At 46.6% G+C, this 25,607-nt stretch overlaps 1 protein-coding gene across 1 annotated transcript in view; it reads right to left on the bottom strand.

Annotated features, from left to right (window-relative positions):
• The window catches only part of LOC147701546 (otogelin-like protein), a 109,820-nt gene extending 89,048 nt beyond the window's left edge, over positions 1–20,772 (bottom strand). Inside the window, exons 1-2 of the mRNA XM_086929351.1 lie at positions 20,614–20,772; positions 9,464–9,527 (exon numbers count right to left, since the gene is read on the bottom strand). Of these exons, the coding sequence (XP_086785477.1) occupies positions 9,464–9,527; positions 20,614–20,680 (131 nt within the window). The 5' untranslated portion in view covers positions 20,681–20,772. The remainder of the gene's footprint in view (positions 1–9,463; positions 9,528–20,613) is intronic.
• Between the last annotated feature and the right edge of the window lie 4,835 nt (positions 20,773–25,607).

Raw genomic sequence — 25,607 nt, 5'->3', positions numbered from 1 at the left:
CTTGGGCTGCGCGTAGTGCCATTCATTCAGATTTTACAATGTGGGACAAACACATGGTGCTAAAAATTAGCAAAAGCAGCATGATGTATTGCACTCCACTGCTTGCTGAACTCCGTGCAGAGCAGTGGAGGTTTTTGGTCACTTTGCGGAGTTCCAACTCCGCCCAGGCCTAATTATGCCCTTAGAGTATGTAGGATAATTAGTTAATCTGAGCTCAACAGAAATATTACCATGTTTGTATTCACTTTAGACTGGAATAAGTATCCACAATAATTATCTCTCAATTTTTCCCAGGCAAAATCTTGCAATAAATGCCATTCTCAGATTTAAAAAAAAAATCCTAATAAGTAACCTGCAAGTTATAGAAGCGCGCACAACACACACACACACACACTCTGTCTATATCTCTCTCTGTCTCTCTCTCACACACACACACACACCTAAAGCACCTCTGCGGGGATGACAGCAAGCAGCTCTGTTAAGGGACGTCAGTCCTGACATACACCCGCTCCTTTTACTGGCAACCTTGCAGAGCTATGACATGCAAGTCAGTCTCTTGACCTGTGGCACTCCATGCTATTCTAACTAACGTATCCACACACAGCTCTGTCAAGGCGCCTCACCATGAGTGCCTCAAATCTTTGATACAGGGACCCACCCAAAGCTCTGTTCATGAACATCAGTCCTCGGGTACAGTACTCCCTGCTCAGAAAGTACTCAGACTCACATATAGCTCTGTAGATGAACTTCAATCCATTACTCCCTGTTGTGACAGTACTTCAAGCTACATGCGGCTCTGCCAATGCACCTCAATGCCGACGGGCAGTGCTCTCTGTTCTGAATGCACCAGATCTGCACTTCTGCTCTCTCCAGTGCACCTCAATGCTGACGGGCAGTATTCTCTGTTCTGATAGCACCAGATCTGCACTGCTGCTCTCTCCAATGCACCTTAATGCTGACGGGCAGTGCTCTCTGTTCTGATAGCACCAGATCTGCACTGCTGCTCTCTCCAGTGCACCTCAATGCTGACGGGCAGTACGATCTGCACTGCTGCTCTCTCCAATGCACCTCAATGCTGACGAGCAGTACTCTCTGTTCTGATAGCACCAGATCTGCACTGCTGCTCTCTCCAATGCACCTTAATGCTGACGGGCAGTACTCTCTGTTCTGATAGCACCAGATCTGCACTGCTGCTCTCTCCAATGCAGCTTAATGCTGACGGGCAGTACTCTCTGTTCTGATAGCACCAGGTCTGCACTGCTGCTCTCTCCAATGCACCTTAATGCTGACGGGCAGTACTCTCTGTTCTGATAGCACCAGGTCTGCACTGCTGCTCTCTCCAATGCACCTCAATGCTGACGGGCAGTACGATCTGCACTGCTGCTCTCTCCAGTGCACCTCAATGTTGACGGGCAGTACTCTCTGTTCTGATAGCACCAGGTCTGCACTGCTGCTCTCTCCAATGCACCTCAATGCTGACGGGCAGTACTCTCTGTTCTGATAGCACCAGGTCTGCACTGCTGCTCTCTCCAATGCACCTCAATGCTGACGAGCAGTACTCTCTGTTCTGATAGCACCAGATCTGCACTGCTGCTCTCTCCAATGCACCTTAATGCTGACGAGCAGTACTCTCTGTTCTGATAGCACCAGATCTGCACTGCTGCTCTCTCCAATGCACCTTAATGCTGACGGGCAGTACTCTCTGTTCTGATAGCACCAGGTCTGCACTGCTGCTCTCTCCAATGCACCTCAATGCTGACGAGCAGTACTCTCTGTTCTGATAGCACCAGATCTGCACTGCTGCTCTCTCCAATGCACCTTAATGCTGACGGGCAGTACTCTCTGTTCTGATAGCACCAGATCTGCACTGCTGCTCTCTCCAGTGCACCTCAATGCTGACGGGCAGTACTCTCTGTTCTGATAGCACCAGGTCTGCACTGCTGCTCTCTCCAATGCACCTCAATGCTGACGGGCAGTACTCTCTGTTCTGATAGCACCAGGTCTGCACTGCTGCTCTCTCCAATGCACCTCAATGCTGACGGGCAGTACTCTCTGCCCTGATAGCCCAGGGTCTTCAGTGCTGCTCTCCCTATGCGCCTCAATGCCCACAGGCAATAATCTCTGCCCTGATAGCACCGGGTCTGCAGTGCTGCGCTCCCAGTGTGCCTCAATGCCGATGAGCAGTACCCTCTGCCCTGATAGCACTGGGTCTGCAGTGCTGCTCTATCCCAAAGCACCTCAATGCCGATGGGCAGTACTCTCGACTTTGAAAGCCCCGGGTCTTCAGTGCTGCTTTTTGCAATGCACCTCCATGTCCACGGGCAGTACCTTCTGCCCTGATAGCACCTGGTCTGTAGTGCTGCTCTCTCAATGCGCCTCAATGCCCACGGGCAGTAATATCTGCCCTGATAGCAGCGGGTCTTCAGTGCTGCTCTCCCAATGCGCCTCAAAGCTTTCCGGCAGTAGTACTCTCTGCCCTGAGAGCACCGTGTCTGCAGTGCTGCTCTCACAATGCACCTCAGTACCAACCAACAGAGCCCCAGGTGCCCCTGCAGTTGGCTGACACAGAACTCTGCTGGTGGACCGCAGACGGACCTGCTACATGCCCTGTTATTGAAGCCTGAAGTTCATGGTTTTTACGTCGAGCATTCGAGATCTCTTGTATATACTTATGTATATACTTATTTGTGTATGTATTTTGTGAGATCTGTTGATCTGCCCTAGGACTTGTCTGCTTCTATTTGGGGACTTTTTTTCTGTTCAACTGCCTCTATTTATATGTCTTGATAGAAAACGACCAGTAGAGGTCACTGAAATACCAGAATTGGGATGTACGTCAGTACAACGCGATCAAAATGATCGTGGTACTTTACGACGCAGCCATTACAACGCAAGTCGTTACAACGACTTGCGTTGGAGGGCGCTGGATTGTGGATTAGTTTAATTTTCTATTCCAACTCCAGCCCACGTAACAGTAGGGAAGGTGTTGGAATAGAAAATCAAACTATTCCTTTACCGTAGTAACGACTTGCGTTGTAATGGCTGCGTAGTAAAGGTCGCGCAGTGTAAACACCGCGTCGTAAAGGATGTTTACCCCAGAATTGCTTTCTGCTTGTTCAACTGCCTCTATTTACCTGCCTTGATAGAAAACGAGAAGTAGTGGTCAGTAAAATACCAGAATTGCTTTCTGCTGAGGGACTTTCTTTTTTTTCTGGCAACTGCCTCTATTTAACTTTCTTGATAGAAAACGAACAGCAGAGGTCAGTAAAATACCAGAATCACTTTAGCACTTTAGCATTCTCTAGATTCCAGTCCATAGAAATTGTCTTACACGAGCATCGAGCACCCGTAGAAATAATATTTTTTTTAATTCTGGTATTTTCAGTGATATGACCACCGAAGGCCCTGATTTTATATTAAAGACAGAGCTTTGGACTGGAAGGGTACGCTGTTCAGGACTGTTTAGTTTATTTCAGTGACGTATAGCACGTTAAGAAATCCTTAGGCAGAGTGTCTCTTTTGATTGCTCTCTGGGAGCTTTGGACTATACAATTTCCTGCTGAAAGGCAATATTTCTCTCTGTGTGTTCCAATGCCTAGTGTGTCGCCAGTGGCGGCTGGTGACATTTGAAAGTGGTGGGGCGTAGCGCGCGCGTGATACCCTTTTGAGAAAGAACCTACAAGGTACCCTATATCACATTCACGAATGTAACAAGACGTACATCCAGGCTTTCTTCTGTAGACATTTTAATCTTTAAAAATGTCTTAAACTTGCTCTCTAGACTCGAGCGTTTACATATGTATAAATTATTATTGTGAAGCCACTTTGTCTAATTACAATGTGCACTGCGTTTTTGCAGACAATTTTGTCATTTTAGCTACAAGGAGGATTTTTTTCATCTCAACCTCCGTGTCATTGCCCCAAAAGAATTTGGTCATAAAACTGGCTGTCATGGCCCAGGGTGAATAACGTGCACGTAACGTTTGTTCATAGTATTTAAACCCTGTATTTAGCAAGAGCACGGTTTTAGCTTCACCGGCCCTGCCAGCAGCACAGCGGTATGTCTCCCATTTGGCTGCAGCGAGGCCTCCCTGCATGTCATGGTTTTAATTTTTAGGGAAGTGATTTATTTTTGCTGTCGAGGAAAGAAAGTTCCCCACTCTGCCTAGTGTTTTTTCATTCGGTCTCTCCTCCATATTCACTGTAAATGCACCTCGACACTCCCAATTTAAACAAAAATTATCGGAGCTGGAACGAAAATCCGGACAGACCTTTACTACTAGCATGTCAGTCATAAGTCATGAGTGGGGCTGGGATGTAGCCTAATGCAGCCGCTGGTGATCCGGAGAGATGACAGGGGGTAGGGAAGGGAGGGCATACAGGGCCTGAGTCCTTGTTGTCGACGACCAGCTTTGGGCTCAGGGCCGAGACGGGAAGGGCGGCCAGGCGTGAAAGTTGTAAAAAAAAATCTCGCCGGGCACCGTGTTTAATAAGGAAAACAGGGCTCGTGCCTCCTGCTGTGGGCTGAGATGGCGCAGTGTGCGGAGGCAGAAAGCATCAATTAAAATAAAAAGTGTTCTCCCACAATCGTTAGTGGGGGTGGGTTGTAGCCTAATGCAGCCGCTTGTGATTCGGAGAGATGATAGGGAAGGGAGGGTGGGCAGGCTCGGAGCCGAGATGGGATAGGGAAGCGATACCCGACGTGAGAGTTATTAAGACCTGTGCTCATGTTAAAAATGTCGTTGGTCGCCGTGTTCATTAAAGAAAACAGGGCTCGTGCCTCCTGCTGTGGGCTGAGATGGCACAGCTTGCGGCAGCAGAAAGCATCAATTAAAACAAATGTCGTGTCACTCGCGCAATTACCAGCCTCTTCTTTTTCAAGCGCAATGCACAAAAAAAAACAGCTACAAGAGGCTGCGTTCTAAACTAGTTGTTAATGGCCACATTTAAAAGACTAACAGAATTGTGGCGAGTTGTGGCACGAATGAGCCCAGTTTGGTTCCGTGAGAGCACAATTTCCTTTCCCCCGTCAGGCGATGTAAGGTCAATACACAGTGAACACCATTGTGCGTTGTGGATCAGTTGTAGGCTGTCCCTAAGCCTCATATTATTTCTGGCTTACCAAGATAAACGCTCATACTGCTAAGTTGCAGTCACGGCTCGCTCACAGTGGGGGCCAGGGGGTGGGGATAAATAAAATAAAAAACTTACCTCGTCTTCGTTTGACCGGGTCCGCACCATCTCTGCTCTGGGGTCCCGTTGGCGCCTAGACTGATGGCTGCAAACTTGCCGAGACACAGTAGTAGCCAATCCTGATGCTGCTCTCTTTAGAGGAGAGCTGCTCTCTAAAGAGAGTAGCATCAGGATTGGGCTGAGCATTGAAAAAACGTCGTTCGTTTTTTCAGCAATGGGGTACGTTGCATTAGGCAGGCAAACCCCTAATCGGTGGTTTTTTTTAAAACCACATAGTTATCTAGTTAAAAAAGCCCTGCCGGGCAAACACCACATGCGCAGTGAGTGCGCACTGTGCCGGCACAGAGTCAGTCCAGCGCCACCCAGTGTCAGACAGTGCATACTGTCCATGTCCATGACGGCAATAATTACCGGGCAATTTATTCGAGCGGCGCGTTAATTTATAAAACTTTTACTAACGCGCCGCTCGAATAAATTGCCTGATAATTATAGGTGGGGCAACGCCCAAACGCCCTAATGGTAAAACCGCCGCTGTGTGTCGCGCAGTTTGGTGTTTACTTTCCCTCCATGTTAAAGAACAGTAGATGTTTCAGCACCCAGGCTAATGTGCTGCATAGCTAAATACATATAAGGTCCCAAAGGCGAGACCGATTGCATTGCAAATGCTTGTTAAATTAGAGGATGCAATGACACCACACGGGCCGAATGTCCAAAGTCTGCTTCATACAAGAAAATGGAAATCCAAATTGGATAGAAAAGGGCCAGAAAAAATGTCTCTTCCTCGCGACTCTACCATCGAGAAGGAAATCACAAGGCCATGGCCAGACCTCGTTATTTTTTTATTATCTTTTTCGGACTTCTATAAAATTTCAACTCAGGTGGGTCTTTCGTCATTTACTCAGCTGCTGTGAGCAGGAATGGATCAAGGTGCGACTTTCAGATTGAGGTGTAACCCAGGCAGCCAATACAGATGCAGATAAAAGGTCCGATCGATGTCACATGGCACCAGACACAGGGGGCTATCCATAAAGGCTGTCCAATCAAGCGACCCTTAATGCTAGTCTAGACCGACCGCATACTGACCCACGGGCTCAGAGGAAGACTACGGGGAATCGTAGAAAACTGCACTTTCAAAATGGCCGGAGGTATTTATATGAACATCCTGATGAAGGCGAGAAATGAAGCCAGGAAGAGTAAATTCCAAAATATAAATAAAAAAAAGCACACTGCTAAATTGGCAAAAAATTGAAGAATGAATTATTTGTGCTAGCTACCTGCTACTGAAGCAACAGATTTTCCATAAAAAGAAAACGCGCTACTCTATTCTGGAGTAGTGTTTGAAATGTTGCTGTGGAAATTAATTTGCATTAAATAGTGTATAGAATATCTACACATTACAATGAACAATAAACTATCAAGGATACTGATCTTTTTCCGGATTAATTAATTGGGGACACCGCTATTAAAATTCCATGAGATTCATAATTGGAAAATGAGAATACAAATATGGGTATCATGATCGAGTCTGGAAGGTACAGTCAACCGTATACAGATGATTTTCTTTATGAAAGAAGAATTGTAGGTCGGATTGATGTTACACGCGCTGAAGCAACAGTTTATCCCTACAGAACATCCAGCCAAATGCACCTTTCTGCTAGTGCAGGCAGAACACTCACAAGCACTCTACAGTTTCACAGGCACCATTCCCTATACAGATAGTTCACACCCAATAACACAAAGCACAACACCCATCTTTACTTACACAAACGCAAGACGCAACATAAATCTCTCCTTAGAAAAATTCCACAGCACTAAAAGCTGTCATGACCTATAAACAGGGCCACTGGGATTATGTGGCAGGAAATAAACAAATTATGTGGTATCGTTAAATAAATTATGTGCCAAAAAAGGCAAATTATGAGGCATAATGCAGCACATTTTGTGGCAGTAGTACTTTAACACTTTCTGGACAAATGTTACACCTCATTAGTTTCATTATATCACCTAAATTCAGCAATAAGAAAAAGAAAGGGTGCCTGCCACTGCCCAGTAAAAGGTTTATTAACTTTTGATTTGCTTTAGCTAGAAACAACTTTTTTGCTAAACTTTTGGAAAATATGCAGAAGATGATGGATTATTTGGGAAGTGCCGCAAATCCATAATTATACTGAAAACGCCACGACTGCTGATTTGCATAATCCCAGCGGTCCTGCCTGATAATCACATGTGAAGTACTTAGCACAAGTACACATAAAACACAAAAAATAAGCACTTGGGGAAAGATTTCTCAAGGTTTTGCTTCACCCCTGCATCACGATAGGGGCGCAAGGGCGACAGAAAGCCAAAGTGAGATTTATTAAGCCATACAAGGCAAATAGCTGTCTTGTTTTACTCTGGCAGATAGGCGTTCGATAGGTGGCGCATGGGTGTTCCCAAGCAACCACCCATAGATTTTGGCACATGTCCAGATTTACCATTAGTGGTAGACCTGAGAATGCCTCAAAATGTTATGCTTCTCCAGGTGAGCAGTAACGAGGAGAAATATCTTCATTTCTCCTTGTTTTTTTCTCTCTTTGTGTATGCTGCATTCTGCGGCACAAGAAGAAGAAAATGCTTCTTAGGATTGTTTTTGTGCAGGAAGGGGTAATCCCTGCACAAAACATTCCTGCCTACGGTGCAGGGACCCTTGCACCATGATGCAAGGGTGCCTGCATTGGTGCTATGCAGCCAAAAGTGTGCAAGTGTTAGGAAAGAACAGGAATGCACTGTATAATGTTAAACATGGGCATACCTGCCCTTTCACGCAGTGCAGCAGGGTGGCTTGCTGCGTTGCGCGAAAAAATGATAAATATAGGCCATAATACTTAAAGTCAATAACCAATACAACCTCCACACATGGTGCAACTGCGAACTTTGTGACTAAATCAGAGCTCACTCACTGCACACTAAAGTGAGAGAACCCTATAGTTTGCAAATGCTGTGCACCAACAAGGCAGCTGCATTGTCCACATAGGTATGTGCCATCTACACAGGGTGCAACAGCATTGGAAGAGCCTTTAACTTTCATTCTGTCAAAAGAACACCTAGACACAACTCATTTTAAAACTGGACAAAGATGCAAACAACTGCAGCTCCTCTTAAATGCATTGACCATGGAAGGTAAAATATCACTCCCCTCTCTAGGTCCAGAGACTGCTCATTGCGCTAAAATTCCTACCAAAGCATCAGCACTCCATGTACCATTACTTATACAGACACAACATACACAACCCCAAAACACTACACACTACGCATGTTCATCTTAATGCATACACAGGGCACAATCCATATCCCTCCTTATACCAATACAGTAAAAGAGTACAATATAACTCCTTCACTAACAAGACACAACACACCTTCCAGCATATACTAACACACAAAGCAATAGTTCTGTTAGAACATCTCATGATTCCCTGCAGACATGCCTTCAGGCCGAGTTTGTTGATCCCACACTTCCCACATGGGCGAGAGAGGGAGCCTAGATTGGCATGGACCCAGGACATGAACGAGCCAGCTCCCCATGACACCAAAGATGAATGGGGAGCATTGTGACAAAGTGAGAAAATGCATACTAAGAAACAGAGCTCAGGCCTCCATAGCATGGATGCTCACATAAAGTGGCGGCTCCTCCCGTATGGCGGGGTAGCGTATCCCCCTCCCCCGTCTGCCTCAAAACTTAAAAAATAAAACGATAATAAAATGGGTTTATTATCGCTTTATTTTTCAAGTTCTAGTCTTGGGGGTGGGGCCATTCAGGGGCCAGTCAGGAGAGGGAGTGGTGGGCAGCACTACTATCTGTGTCTCAGGACAGCCAAACCGACATGCGCACTGAGCTGTCTCCTACCCAGCTGCATTGCCGGATTGGAGACAGCAAGCACAGGCTCCTACTCTCTCTGGGAGTGCAAATTCACAATGCTCAGGCAAATCCTGACCCTGCTTTTAAACATGAGAGCAGCGTCAGGATTGGCTGCAGGGAAGTCTGTGCTGCAGGGAGGACTCAGAGCAGAAGAGCGGTGAACCCACTCCAGGTATGTTCTTTTTCCTATCTTTTTTTTCTGTTTCCGTCCGTCGTCCTGGGCCCCCAACCCGCCTCTCCACCCACACACTAGCCACTACTGCTCACATGCCTAACCATGTGAACACACGCATACAGGCAGCCACACTCTCTTCACAGGACCCACCCTGGCCAACACAGCAGACTGTAAAGATAGCATTGTCTTTAGCTTCTTACCAGAACTCGCAGTCCATCTCTATCGTTTCTCCATCCTTGTATGTTTTCCCCATGTAGGTACAGTCTGCGAAGGGGAAACAGCAGAGTTAGGAAAAACACCCAAAAACTACTGACTTCCCCTAGTTATTCACTACAACAGAACAGGCCACAGCTCATAACATTAAATAAACATATGCAATACAATGGCACGCAGACAAACCTGAGAGCAGGCGGTGCTCAATGTAAGACCAGATTTACTGCCATTTTTCTTTCAGCTTAAAATTGTCTTCAGGTTGCAAAAAGGGTCCCGTTTGAGCGAAGTGTTGTTCGGGTTTATCTTAAACTTGAACAACACTTTATTCTATATTATCTTAATTCTAAAACTCACTTTTCTGACTAAGACAGTGGTACACATTGTTTGCTTAAGACAGCCTTAAGTCTGTCTTAAGCTAGGGAAAAAACAAGTTAAATCATGCCCATGTTTCCGAAGTCAACCTTGAAACAGTCTTAAGTCAGACAAGACATCCATCAAGCTATTTTAACCCTTGAAGTCTTAAGACTTTTCAAGCCTCTATTGCAAATTCAGCCCGAAGATTTAATTGGGACTTCTGGAAAAAATGAGGGACTTTGCATTGAAATGCACTGGTGTAGGGGTGAGCGTGGATGGGTGATGTCCCGCAAGGGAAGCCCTTAGACCACAGATGAAGAAATGGCTAGATGGCTCAAAATCATTAAATAGACAATGGGTCGGAGGAGTCTGGTTGTCTCTACACTGGCTGTTGCACCTGTGAGATACAACAGGGGGGGAGGCCTTAAGAAGAGGAAGGGTACCTTGAATCAAAATTAAATTGTGAAAATGCATTGCCTCGTTCAATAAACATCTGTTATATAGTGCCAAGAGACCTATGGGTGAACGTGCCCTTTACAAATACCCATGTTATGTTAATGCCAGTATAACCACATTTTTTAACTGTATAACCGCATTTGTAACTGTATAACCGCATTTATAGCGGTATCACTGCATTTTTTCTACAGAAGAAGGAAGGAGCCCGAATTTGATTATCTCAAGGTATTAGAATCAATTCCTGTGCCAATAAGGGAAGAACGTGCACTAAACTAGTTTTTTTCCTACAGAAAAGGATGTTGCAATTTCTCCTTCAAACAGAGTAGCAGACGTTGTGTCGTGCTCTAATTAATGTATATGTACCTATCATACATGGAGAACTCAGCCGACATGTGTTTCGCTCAAAGGAGGGATGTGTCCCCTAGAACTTTCTGGAGGCTTTTTGTTAGTCATATTATTTATTTCAGAACAAAGGGCATGGTGTCTTGTTAGTTATTCCAAAAGAGTTCTGTATGGAAAGCTGCTTCCAAGCGAGGTTGTCAGTTAGCAGGCCAGTCGGGGAATCAAGCGCCTAGATTGCAGTCTGTGTCTGAGGATGCCTTGAAGAGGTGCACGCTCCGGAGACGATGTACTTATGCAAGCATGTTCCTTTAAGGGATCTTTTTTGACAGGGAAACACTACTGTCGTGTCCATTGGGGGTACCCTGTTGCCTCAATTCAGGAAGGGCCTTAAGACCTGGCAGCTCAATCCCCCCCTCCCCCCCCCCCACCTCAGCACCCTGAGACTCTGACAGGTGAGTGGTCACTCTTTACAAGAACTCTGATTGATTGATTGACTACATTACCCAACATTCCATGCGATGAATGGAACAGGCAAGCTGTGTTGCTCACCTTCAATCACACCCAGTGATATCGTATTTACCGGCTCACAGCTACCACCTGGGACCGTGTTGGAGTGAGAACAAAGCTCTAAGAACGATGCTTTAGGTACGTAGCACTTTTACAGCAACACCTGGGCCCAGGCTTATTAAATGTGTTCAACAGCGCAAAGCAAAGCAACGTAAAGAAACGCAAAGCCTCACAAGGGTATTACCTATCCAGCGCAAAAGCTGTTTTACCATAGAAAGGTGTCTTCTTCCGATAACAAACCCCATTGTGCAGCTTTGCATTGCATTGCGTCAAAGGGATGTTAGTGGGGTGTCCCTGGGGTATATCAGCGCAAATACCCATAGGTTTTGACAAAAAACTTGATCTACTAAAATAGCCAGACTTAGCTTTGCCTCAAAAACTGATGCCTCTTTGGAGCAGGACATAATAAGGGGAAACGTTTCCTTTTCTATAAGAAACACCCATGTACCACGTGTGTGCTGCAGTGCACCTGACACATTCAATGGATGGATCCTTCTGAGGTTATATACGCATCGGAATTTGTGCTGGAAGGTTATGCTTCTATTAAAAATCTGGTGTTAGGCCGCCCACACTCATCTATACACCACTGTGTGAGTCTGCGCTGCAGCCTTTTAACGAGCCATCGAATAGGACAGCAGCAGCTGGCCAATCTTAATAGACATAACTCTGCACTGTCCTCTTCCCCTTATGGGCCGCAGCACATTTGCTTGTTGTGCTGTGTTGCATCAAAAATGGGTATAGCTATAAACGGCTCCCTCTCGGATCCCTTCCGCCTATACCAGGGAACCAAACAGGGTTGCCCTCTCTCACCAGCTCTCTTCCTATTAGCCCTTGAACCCCTCCTTACAGATATCAAAAACAACAGGGACATTGAGGGTATCTCCTTTGGGAACTTACGCATCAAATTAGCAGCATATGCGGACGACATTCTGATAGCGACTGAAAACCCTGCCAACTCCATTGCTGCGCTAATGTCCTCAATAGATAAATACTCCTCCCTCTCCGGGTACAAATTAAACAGAGATAAGTCTGAAGTAAAACCTCTTAATATCCACACTTCGAGAGTAGTGCTGGGCAATTCTGGCCTATTCTGGCAGACAGGAGTGATTAAATATTTGGGGATTGAGTTCACCGATGAGCTTTTGAGTACCCTTAAACATAACGAGAACAAAACCCTAGACAAAATCAAAAGTCTGTTGGACGGATGGTCAGCCCGCTTCATCACCTGGTGGGGCCGTGTTGAAACTATAAAAATGATGATATCCCCCCTGGTTAACTACCTTGTCACGATGCTCCCACTCTTCCTTTCCAAAGAATTCCACACCAAATTGGACAAAATCATCTCGGCATTTCTCTGGCAAGGCAAAAAAGCCAGGATCAGTTTAAAAAAACTTCGACTAGATAAGAAACTAGGAGGGGTCAATCTGGCGGATTACAAAATTTACCAAATCGCCTTCTTAGCGAAACAAGGGTCACACTGGATATCCACCCAATCTGACTATACCCCAGTGTGGCTCTCTGTGGAAAAGTCTATTCTGGAGGGTCTTGACCCCTGCGCCCTACTCACAGTCAAACCCCGTCCCAGCCTAGGTCCGGGCCCATCTTCAAAAATACTAAATTGGCTCTGCTAAAGGTCAGTAAATGCCTCCCGCATCAATTCCGGCACTCTTATTGGGAGTCTTTATGGCATAATCCCGCCATTATATACAAAGGGAAACCATTAAACTACCCCGCCTGGATAGACAAAGGTATCTTATTCCCACACCAACTCGTCGAGAACTCGCTTCCACTAACCTTTAAGGAAATTCAGGATAAGTTCCAACTCCATAACGTCGAATTCTATAACTTCCTACACATTAAAGTAGCACTAGCGAAGGCTAACCTGAAGGCTGTCACTCCCTCCCTCCCAGGTCTATTCACCTCACTTAACAAATTGGGGCATCAAGTCTCTAGACTGTACAAACTAATGCGACCACAATCGTCCACCCTAAATGCACCTCTCCAAAGGTACTGGGACTCATTCTCCTCCACACCTAACTCGGACACTATCTGGGCCACCACATGGGAATCCACCACTCGCCACAAAATTAGCCCTACACTCTCACAGACCAAGTTCTGGCTCCTTCATAAGGCCTTCTGGACGCCCAGGAGGTTGTTTCTACATAAAATCAAGCCCGACGACACATGTTGGAATTGCACGGAAGAGGGGGGAGACCTGGAACATCTAATTTTCAAATGCCCCTGTGTTACCTCCTATTGGGACAGGATCTTTGGTTTCTTAAATTCAGTGCTCCATATCACCTTTCCAAGGGAATTTTCGACGCTTGTTCTAGGTTTTGCCAAAGCCGTCACACTCAATGATGATGACAAAGCCCTACTGGACCTACTACTGACGGCTGGGGTCAAAATCATACTTAATAACTGGAAAAGCACGAACAAAGCTTCCTTTACCCACTGGCTGAATTGGGTCTCCCACTTAAGAGGTGCGGACAACATAGCCTTAACTTCTACCCCATGGAGACCGCCACTCAGGAAACTCTGGTCCTCACTGGACGACCACTTTGACTCATTCAAACCCCCATGAATTTGAACACATGGTACTCGGAGCATTGTACTATATAGTTGTCACGTGCATCCTTTCTATGTATACAGGGTTGATTTACACAAATGCATAGCTCATGATGCCTCTGCTCTTATGTGGTGGTGTTCTTTTCTCCTAAGGTCATGTGATAATGGTCATGTTATACAGGTCTTCGTGTACCTTTGGACGCAACCCGCCTACATCTGCCTATTAGACAATATGTGTGGATCCTTCCTTTTTGTTTTTTCAAGATTTATTGACTTGCCTGTTTTAATGAATGCAATTTACGATACTGGCAGCAAATTTTATGATTCTATTATTGCACTGATTGTAATTTTCTTGAAACTGATCTTCTTGTACTGATGTATCTTTTGCAGCTCCTAATAAAAAACCTTTGAACACAAAAAAAAAAAAGGGTACATCTGGTCCCTGTCGTCAGTGCCAACAGGGGGCGATCACTTTGAAGGAAATGCATTATAACTTGTGCAGGCTGTCATGTCACGATTTAAAATGCACATCCTGGCTGTAAACAATCATTTGAACACGTGAACTGCGTGCACACAGAGTAGCAACACTTTTTAGAACCGTTAAGAAAACTATCATTTGTTACAGACAACATTTCCTGTTTTTGTGGTATCCGGGTAACTGGTTATTTTGCCGTGACTTCCTGTTCGTGAAACTTGAATGGCCACCATCAAGGCCATCTCTGTTCAACAGCCATGCTTCTGCGCACAGCCGGGAGTTCACACAACCTACATGAGTTGTAGAGCTGTGGCAAGTCCTGTGTTTCCAGGGACTGCCGGGTCATGCCGCACAGCTCCATGTGCAGAGGTTGTGGGGGGACTGGAATTGGCCATCAGACCTAAGGGGTGCTGAAAACATTGCTTTAAGGAGCGAATTAAACATGGGAGGGAGACGAATGCGGCTGTCAGAGGTCTGTTCATGTCTCTTGTGCCTTCCCCTGTCTCTGGTTCTTTGCAGGCAATGCATGCCTTGATAGAACTCCAAGAGAGGATTATATGTTCTTGGCAGAGAGAGGCACGAAGTTTGAATTTAAAAGCAGCCCTGTTGTATGTCCTTTCGTTTCTTGAAAGTTACTGTTTTTAATGTTTTGCAAACCATCAAGGGCAAAAATGAACTGTTCAATTGTCAGTTATGCGTCAAGGACTAAAGAATTGTGAAAGACGGCATCAGATTGAAATGATTTTCCAGGGACCCCAACCTGTTGGTAAACCTCACGGCTTTCCTGTGTGTCACTCGTTGAGTTGGGTGTATGAAAATAATGTGCACTGCAAACACAATAGTTGTGTCCCATACCATTAACTCATAGTGTCTTTGAAAGGCGAGATTTCCCTCCAGAGACAATGAGCATCTCATTATATTTCGAAAAAGAGAAGCTGTGGAACCCATGGCGGGGTGTCTTCCCAAGGTGCCCCAAACTCCCCATGATAGGCACTGATATTGAAAAGCCACTTTCAGCCAGTGAATGGTGTCCCTCTTTGTGTGCCCTAAATATCTCTGTGGATGCCAGAAGTGGGAACTGACACAGGTCACGTGAGTCTGAGATGGTGGACAGTTTAGCCATGCTGCTCTGCCTGGGTGTATCTGCGGCCTAAAACAGAAGACACCTGGGGGACACATGACTCCTGCAAGGTTTGAGTGCCCATGGTGCACTTGGAGGTGCAGGCTCGCGCTACAAGGCACAGAGGACTAATTTCATGGAACCAACAAGTGCTGACTTAATGCATGGGCACGCTGGGCAGTTGCCCAGGGGGTGGGGAAGGGAGGGCACAAGCATAGGTGCCCTATCCAAACCAGAAATGTAACACTAATTTTCCGTTAAACATTTTAATTCCTGCTGTGAGTGGATGTGCAGGCAGGGCCCAGTGCACTACTTTACTACTTTGCCTGTGGAACCAGTGCAGTAGTAAACTGCCACTGAAGAAGCATTGGTGATAACAATGCCAGCCAGGCGTGAACAGCCCTCCCTGGCACACTGACTGCCAGCTGTAACAAACAAGTAACAAATGCTGTTTTTTTAGATAATCGTCTTGCACCATCGCAAAAGCAGTGCCTGGCTTGCAGGGAGGTGATACATACATTTCTGGAAATTAGATTTTGTGTGGAAATCAGAGGTCACACCCTCCTCACTCAGCGATTCCTCATTCCGAATTCAATATATGCACCAATGAGCAGCGAGGTCAATGGTTACCTACAGTGGTGTCAAGCCAACAGATGCAGTTACTGCCTTCACCGGGCAGTGTTCACAGCCCACAAAAATGGAGCTAGGTTTGAACGAAGCAGGACGGACCGGTTCCTCCTGAGGCGGCTGGTTTACATTGGGCCACCTATTGCCTAGTTCTTCAAACATAAGTAAAAACAAATATCTGTGAAATCTGAACTGGCAGGTTCTTCTGAACAACAGCTTATCCTGGGGCAAGTTACTAATTCTGTTCTTCTCAAACCCTCTTTCCAAAACTCCACAGGAATGTTGCTCCTGGGCATCACGGAGTCTCACCCTTTGAAAGTTTCTGTTGCTTCTAACATTTTAATTCACTTGTCTAGGTCTTTTCCTCTCTTCTTACTTGCAGTAATGTTTTATGCACAGGAGTAAAGGTCCTGCCAAAGGAGGATGGGCAGCAAGCCATCAAGCTGGTTCATTCTGACTTGTATAGACTTTTGTTGGCCACACAAGGACTGAACAGCACAAGTATGTTCTACGAAATGCCCAAGGCCATGTAGGGCAAAGCATTATGTACCAGGTGGTGACAGTCCACATATGGTGCACCAGAAAAAGAGATAGGGAAGACTAAACCTACAAGCAATCAGTATGGCCCCAGTAGCAAGTCAAGGAATTAAAACATTTTTTATTTCATTTAAAATGCCAAAATTCCTAAACTTGCCCTGGAATTATCCAATAAGGCCCTCCCCTCAAGCATGGGGCCCAATGCTGGCCCGCCTTCAGTTGAGATTGAGCACCACTGTTCTGATAATTTCAGTAAAAAAAGTCTGGTAATATGGTTTGGAGGTAACATAGCCAGCCTCTCAGCGGAAAATGTAGTTTTCATTAACAACTGCCCCTCTCTAATTCTGAACGTCAAACTATCCCGCCCGTTCTCTTCTGAGGGGTTGTCTATAACAGATTGCCCACACTTCTGAAGCCTGTCGCTGTTTGCACTGTTTAGTACCCAATGAGTTCTTGAACTGTGGACTCTCACTGCACCTCAATAGTCACGAGGTGTATACCCATTGCCTGGCCAGGGCCTCGACTGCCTCCCAGTTAGCTATAGACTGTATAGACCCCTTCATAGTGCTTCGAAGTCTGCTGACCTCGCCTCTATCAATAGTCTGTAGGAGCCTCTTATTGACGGTGCTGAGGATCACAGGTGGGGCAGTTGAGTCTGCACTCCCGCCAGAAACTAGGCTTATCCCCTCCTCTGTACTTTTCAAGAAAGAGGTAAAAGCCATCCTTATGGCTAAGTTCACCTGAACCCTATTGCTACTGGATCAATGACAGTACAGGGCTCCTAGTCTACCGGCTACCTGATTGCTTATCTATATTAGACTCTTATACGACTGCTACTGGACTAAAATCATAGCACGGATGCCTTAATATTTGTTTCCGGAGTGTTTACTAGGGATGTACACTGTGACCTGAGTGCCCTACTAACTTGCAATCCATTCACTACTGCCTATTATTCCGTTCTCAACAGTGTGTTTACTCACCCTCTGGGGTGCTATAATCTTACTCGAATCGTCATTGCACGGCTTCAATATTATTGTTATATATATATTGTTATTAGTGTGCATACTCTTGTGCAAGTACTACCCTACTTTGCAACTCACTCCCTACCGTATATTACACTGTTTTCAAAAGTTTGTTTTCCTACCTACTGTTTCTGTAAAGCGCTCTGATATCTGCAAAGATCTTGTTCGCGCTATATAAAACTCTAAAAATAAATAAATAAATAAATTGTGCTCCTCATGAAAGTGTCTCCTTACTTCAATCAGGCAATGATTTGCGCTTTTTGTGAATTTGATTCTGTAGTGTAATTCCAGGTGTGTCGCGATCAATATGTTTCTTGTGGGCAGGGTCTATTGTACGAGGCGGGCAAAATGTAAATAGTTGCGACCAAAATGTCTGACCATTAAAATGTATATATGTGACCCAAGATGTGTCATTGAGACTACAAATGTCCTTCGTGGGGACCAAAATGCCCCCCACTTACACCAGACGTTACCCCAGTCTGGCTAAACATTGTATTTTTAAACCAAAATGAGAAATGTTCTGTGCACTCTTCGCTTTCTCCTGCCCTGCCTTGGCTCTGAAGAGGCACTAGTTTCTCGTAGAGGTTGTGCGAGCCACTGAAATCTCGAGCCGAACCGAGCTGACTCTGGTTTTGTTCGAGGTCCTGTTTGAACCCCAAGCCCATAACAAGCCCAGATTTCACTGAGGCAAGGGTTTGAAGGCAGGCCTTGGGTCAGCAGATCTCTATGTGTCAAAATAAAGTGTGACTGTGTCTGTTGTGAAGGGCTCTTATGTCCTTGGGTAAGCTCTGCCCTGTGTAAAACTGACAAATATGAAATGCCTGTTACTCTCACTCTAATTTCATCCTCCAAGAATTAAGGACAAAGCATTAACCATTTATGTCAGAAGGAGAAATCCATCTTGTGGCTGATTCTCACAGAGTGAAACTCAAATCTGGGATTCATCTCGGTTTCTCTGCTTGATCAATTTGCGTGATTCTATTTCACCAAGCCTCCTTTTTTATTCATTTTTATATATGAGAGCACTTTTAACTCTGTGACTTCATGATGTGGGCTATACAAAAACCTCTCTCAGTTGCCTATAATGTTGCTTCATCTATAATAAGAATTTTGAAGACACCTTCTCATATTCTAACATGATGTTTGTTTTCAAGGCTTAACTTGTGCACAGGCTCTTCTTGGCGGTGCAAACCCTTGGCTCGGCTCTCGCTCAGCTCTCCCTGTGAAGGTATTGGCTCGCCCTCATCTAGTTCCTCGAGTAAGTGGCTCGGACATGGGTAGAATACCTAGCGACCGAGAAGGGCGTGGAACTGGGACAGAGACACCAGTTACCCCCACCTTGCACCCCCACTTCATTGCACTGTTAACCCACCAGCACTCCTATTTCACCCTATTACCCCCATCTTGCACCCCTGTTTTTTTTCACTGCTACCCCACTAAGCACCACCGATTATTTGTACTGTTAATCAGCTAGGACTCCTGCATCGCTGTTAACCCACTAGCACCTCCAGTTCTTTTCACGGTTGCCCCACCTAGCAGCCTGCTTCTTGCACTATTAGCCCCAGCGCTCCTTCTTCCCCTGTTGTCCCACTTAGCACGCCTGTGCCTTTTCCCTTTTACTCCAACCAGCACCCCGCTTCTTTGCACTGTTACCCCATCGAGCACCCCGCTTCTTTCCATTGTTACCACACCTAGCACCTCTGCTTCTTTACACTATTACCCCACCAACACCCCTTTTATTTGCACTACCACACCTAGCACCTCACTTCTTTGCAATGTTACCCCACCTTGCACCCCTGTTCTTCACACCGTGACCCCACCTGGCACCCCTGTCCTTCACACCGTGACCCCACCTGGCACCCCTGTCCTTCACACCGTGACCCCACCTGGCACCCCTGCTCCCCCGCCTCAGCTGCCAGTGAGGTTTAACTTCCTCTGTAAGCTGGGCGGTGTACGGGCCACGCGTGAACAACGTGTGGGGACATCGGCGGGTACCATAAGGTGCAGGTTTTACGGGTGGGTTTGCGCTATACACACGCGTCTCACCAAATACACCGGAGAGGGGCGCTCTTCGGTACTCACTGCACAACACCGCCCTTTAAAAACCGTCACGAAGAACTTTCCGCCGCGGAGCACGAGTGTCCGCGTGTGGAGACCCCCGGAGGAGGGCGTGCAGGCAGCGGGCCCACCTGGGAGGCTGTGTGAGGAGTGAAGTCGTCGACGTCACGTCGCTGAGACAGAGACGTAGACATAGCGAAGAATCACGTCACATGGATTCACCGCCACGCACAGTTGATTTCTCCCACGTGGATTGGGAATGCGCAATATAAAAAGAACTGCCGCGAGGGCAGGGGGTAGACGTCCTGGGCCCCTCGCTGAAATGAACACAGACCCTAGAAACGTGGCCGCACCTGCATGGAAGGGCTCGACGCCTACCTGACTGACTCTGGCCCAGTCCCACCAGAAGCCCAGAGGTACTGGGATTCCGGGAAATCTTTTGATTTTCCTAAAGGAGCTTAGTGCCCCAACCAAGAACAGGCCCATGTCCCCGATCCACAGTAGCGTTACTGTTGAATAGGCTGTTAATTGTAAGCACAGCTATCGATAGCACGGCAGGCGCAGTGGGGTGCCTCCGGCTGTAAGGCGGCCACTGCACCCCACCCTGCCAGTCTGATAATAATATCCTTGCTTGCATCAGGACCCAAGGGGCCCTTAGCGGCCCTATCACTACCCCGATGGTTATTGCTTTCCAGGCCTACAACTCAGACTCAGTGTAAATCTGGGCGCGTCAAACGTCAGCTCTCCTTTCTAGAAGAGTCTCCCTCAGAGCGCCTGTACATCACCCTCTCCCCCCAAAAGATACTGAACCGGGCAGAAAGAGCTCGCAGTCCCCCTTTCTTGAGCTCCAAGGCCTTCACCGAGCTTCTACGAGGTGCTGAGAGGCCAATTGATGGCTCCTTCCAAGACAGGGGAAAGACGGGCTCTGGCTGGCCACCCAGCACGCGCGAAGGGCCCCCTCACTTCTCGCCGAAGACCCACCAGGAGAAACGGACTGAAAGAAAACGGTACCTTTGGCTGCAGTCGCATAGAGCAGCAGCGAGGCCAGGAGGCAGAGGACGGCCGGGTGGAGCCCCATGGCGGAGGCTGCAGCGGGGCAGGGAAGGGGCGCGGACCACCTGAGTCCTGGCAGCCCTCACAGCATCGGTGTTCTTCCGGTGCTGGCTTGGTGAGATTTGGGGCTTCCCTGCCCGGCTCCCTCCAGTTTTTATGGTCGCCACAGGTGACACTGTCACCCTGGAATGGGGGAGGAGATAGTGACAGGTGCAACAGGTTTCCCTGTAAGCCAGTGACCTCTGCACTGCAGCGCAAGTGACAGCTATGTGGCTCTCGGTGATTTTTTTTCTTTTAAGTGAACAATGCAGGTGTCTGGCAGTCCTGCCAGTTCGTTTCGGGAGTGGTTCTTCTGGTTACAGATTTTTAGTGACTGTGCCATAAATGACAGAGCGTATATCATACGAGAAAGGTGTGGCACGCTGCCCATGTCTTCTGAGGTGTTAGGTGGCTAGTGTGCGGTCTGACCGGGGATGAAGCTCGTGATGGGGCAGGTGCAGAAGGCGATGCTTTCCTGTGCCGGCTGTAAGGCCGCTGGACTCTTATGTCACACTGATCTATAGAAAGAATGAGGGGCTGGGGAAAGACATTGACATGACTGGTCCCGCCCCAGGCCTGCTAGGTTCACAGGACCCGCGACTGTCCTTGTTTCATTATATAATAAAGAACTAGGTTTTCAAACTTTAAATCATGTCAGAAGAGCCTCATTATACCGAATAAACCGGATAGATAAATCAACAAGACGCCTGCCACCTTCGAAATACGGTAAGAAGGGACCTTTTTTGCCCATAGCAGGTGATGCAGAGCACAGCAACTGGGATTTTATTTATCAAAGATGGTTTTGTCACTCATAAAATGACGTCTGTCCATGTGTGAGTCCAGGAAGGCAATGTAAGGTGAATGAATGAATGAAAGAAAATGTATAGAGTGCGAACTAAGCCCAAGGGCATCAAGGCTCACACTTTGTTTTTCCACCAGAAGCCAATGTAGTTTAGTAAGTATGGGTCGGATGAGATCTCTCGTCAGTGCTCTTAAAATAAGAACAGTAGCAGCATGCAATGCTGGAGTCGAATATTTGTCTTATGGAGGACAGCAGACCTATATGTACTCTATTGACACAATCATACCAAGGTAGCAATGCTGCCAGCACTGGTTGGAATCTCAGAGGTTGTCTCGTAAGGCAATATCTTCAAATAATTCATCCTATCTTCACATCCATGTTAGGGATTTGAACACTCCAAGAGACCAGGGGTGCTTTGTGTCCACAGAGGGATAGCGCAGGGATCTGGGGACAGGCGGCCGGACAATGCGAGGTTTTTGAAGCACATGGACAGCGAGCGAGCACCCCTTCAAAAGCACTCTCCAGTAATGTTGGCAAAAGGATCCATGACCAAAGATTCATGGGCAGTGGCCATTGGTCTAAAGTAGACATTGACCAAATTCACATACATTTACTAATTCACCACTAATACTTTATGGGTTCCGGAGTAGCAGGTTATTTGCCGAAAAAGTGCTTCAACACCCCGTCAAGGGTAGAAAGCGCTATATAAATACAAACCTTTTTCCCTCTTCTATCCCACCACTATCCTCTCAATCCAAATAACTGACTCACATATCCATCACTCAAATTACTTTCATTTTTCACTATACTAATGCACCACTAATCCTTTATGGGTTTCGGAGTAGCATACTACTCGCCAAAGTAGCGCGTCAACACCCCAGAAGGGTTTGCAAGCACTATATATATGCAAACCTTTTAACCCTCTTCTATTCCTCCACTATTGTTCTCTATCCAAATAACTGACTTATATATCCACCACTCAAATTACTCTCATATTTCACTATACTAATTCATCACTAATCCTTCATGGATTCTGGAGTAGTGTGCTACTCTCTGAAAAAGCGATTCAACTCCTCGTCAGGGGTAGTAAGCGCTACATAAATGCAATTACAATACAATACAATACAATACAATACAGAGTGCAGGTTTGAAAGAAACACCACCCAATAAATCTGTGCCTAATCAGTGCTTATACTTATAGAAAGGAACATTTTCTAAATTACTCACAGACTGCTCAATCCCACCCATTAATTTACAAGTACATACATGATGGCAGCTCACACCCCTGGCGACTTATGAACCTTAAAATCACAATCTACACCATCTATACCAGACACAATATAATGGAGTGTATTTATCAAGCCTACTGGCTTTGTTAGGGTGTCACCATATAATAAAAAACTTAAATGTGTTATAATATCCTAGTGTAATACCATTCAACCCACTTAGGATGGTATAAACATACAATGACATCCATTAAGGCACGTACTGATTCCCTGTTAACTGTCATTGTCATCAACACTTCTCAATGACCTTCATTAATATATGTAATGTGTCACTGTTAACATGTTTCTTAAGAAAGCGTTTCAGTTATCAATAAATTGGACACATTCGTTTTTTTTCTACTTTTCTACATGCTGCAAAGCAGCCCTAGCACCCACCAACAAGGGTCCCTGCACTCCAGAGTTTTAGGGCTAGAAGGCCTCCCCCCAAGAGTGCTTGATTCCTTTCCTGGGTTTATCAGTCCGACCACCTTGGACCCTTAGGTTACATTTCTTGGAATGGATGATGTGGGGGCTCCTCTAGTGACTATCACTCTCCTGGCAGCCCCCAGAACACTTGAAAATAAGTTGCTGATGTCCCTGCCCTCTCTCTACATTTGGTTATGCATTCAGAAGATAAGTCGGTTGGAGGATCAATCAGTTAATCAATCACTCAATCAGGGGTTTGTATAGTGCAGCTTCTCAGCCGTGAGGGTCTCAATATAAAAGGCTATCTTGGCGGCTAAAACAGCCTATTTCTCCTCTAAAGTTCACGCAGCTGAGAACCAATCAAGGGAAATTTTCTTGATTGTGCACAACCTGGCATTCTCTGACAGAACTACCCTGAAGCCCACCCCTTCTCAGGAACTCTGTCACTCCCTAAACAACTTCTTCATTCAGAAAATCGCCGCCAACATCCCTCTTCCTTCTCCTACTTTTGTGGATCCTCAGTGTCCTCCCCCCAAGGGACAACTTGGTGCCCTTCCTCCCTTGACCAAAGAATCCCTGACTTTAATAATCCCCCTTGTCAAATCCGGCTCCCCCTTAGATCCTTGCCCTTCCCACATCCTCCGTCACATTTTTTCCACCTGTCCAGACCCCCCCTTCACCTCCTCAATAGCTCTCTCTCTCAGGGTGTCGTACCCACCCCACTTAAAACAGCAGCTATTGTCCCCATGTTGAAAATGAGCCCGTAATCCTATCGATGCCCAGGCCGCTGGCGCAAACCGCCTCTTAGTTCCCATGTTGAATAATTACCAAATAAAGAGACGGGCGCTGGAAGCAGGAATCAAGAACAGAGTTTAATACTCATGAGGAGAGCCAGTCATTTCGGACACGAAACACAGTGTCTTTCGGGAGGTGCTCTAACAAGTGAGCTGAGACTCTTGTTTTTATACCTTACAGAACACTTGATAACACAATCAGGACAGTATGACGCAAAAGAAAGACATCCCTATAATCCTCGTGGTGATCCTACCCCACACATGTTCACAATGGGGACCCTTGACCTGCTGATAAGAGGGGAGGGTAATCACGCAGCTGAGTGTTTCGTAGGATGTGTACGCCTGATCATAGCCCAGGGGGTGGGGTGGCTAAGACCAATAGAGGATCCTTTGAAGAGGAGTGACCTCATACAATAAGGGCAGTAAATGGTATCTCCTGGCTCAGGCGATGGCCTCGGACATGTGTGGTCAGCCGGACTCGGGGGAAAGGGTCATCAAAGGAGTGGTATTCATGCCGCGTGGACAATCGAGCGCGAGGGAAGGCTTGTCAACAGAGGGGCATTCATGGAAGGGAAGGAGGTGTTGGTCAGGCGCGGCCGTGACTCTCAAGGACAGGGTCTTGCAGAAGAAGAGGGTTTATGACTTGCCCATGTGAGGAGAAGGGAGGGGTAGCCAGGGTGGACACAGGGACAGAGTCACACAGAGAGAGAGAGAGAGAGAGATCTTATGACCCGTACATGAGAGAGCGGGGGCAGCCAGGTGCAGCTGGGGAGGGCTACGTCAGCCAAGGCGAAGGATGCTTCTTCAAGGGGGAATGGGGGGTTTGTGCGGGTCAAGCAGGAGAGTTGCCTTTCACAGCAGGGTCGCGCAGAGGGAGAGGGGGATTCCAATGGGTAAAAGGCCATGGTGCCTAAACTGGCTGTACATATGCATAGGGGTATGGGCTCTTACTGGCAGAGTGATACGGTCAATGGGTTACGGTATTCATGGTGCTCACAGGGAGAGGAGTGGGAGAAGAAGGGGAATGAATGCTGTCTATGTACATCAATTTCTTCAACTTTCACAGTCGCCCCTTTTTACATGACAGCAGTCATTTTTTGCATTTGATGGGATTACAGGTAGACAGGCATCGTTGATGAATTAGCATTTTGTCGATACTAACATTTGGCGTACAATCATAGACAGTTAAGGTGATGGGCAGAATGCAGTACATAGAAAATTGCTTTTCATTGAGTTCCTAACAATTTAAACGCACTACATAGCAAAAATCTTTCCGACTTAAAAAAATGTGACCAATGAACAGTTTTGACCAAGTAGTTGAGAGCGGAATTCAGTTCAATACACAATATTTCTTCGTCACAGTGTCTTTTTGTCAGTGAGCCATCACTGGTAGGCTCTAGTCCGAGTACTTTCGTTGGCGCTGTTGAGCACCGGCGGTGGAGCTATGGGTCCAGCTCAGTTCTATCCTTTCGCGTTGCAGGGTGCGGTCAGTCCTCTGCTGTTAGACCACAGTCCTGTTCCCTAGACAATCCGGTTGGTGGCGCCTTATGCTCGGCACCCATAGTTCTATGGCAGCACCTTATTCCCAGTGGAATGCGGTTCTTTCCCGTGGCAAAAAGTCACGTG

This window comes from Lissotriton vulgaris, chromosome 7 (assembly GCF_964263255.1).
Source record: "Lissotriton vulgaris chromosome 7, aLisVul1.2, whole genome shotgun sequence".
Lineage (NCBI taxonomy): Eukaryota > Metazoa > Chordata > Amphibia > Caudata > Salamandridae > Lissotriton > Lissotriton vulgaris.
The sequence above is the reverse complement of the archived record's forward strand: the minus strand, read 5'-3'. Positions and strand labels throughout refer to the sequence as shown.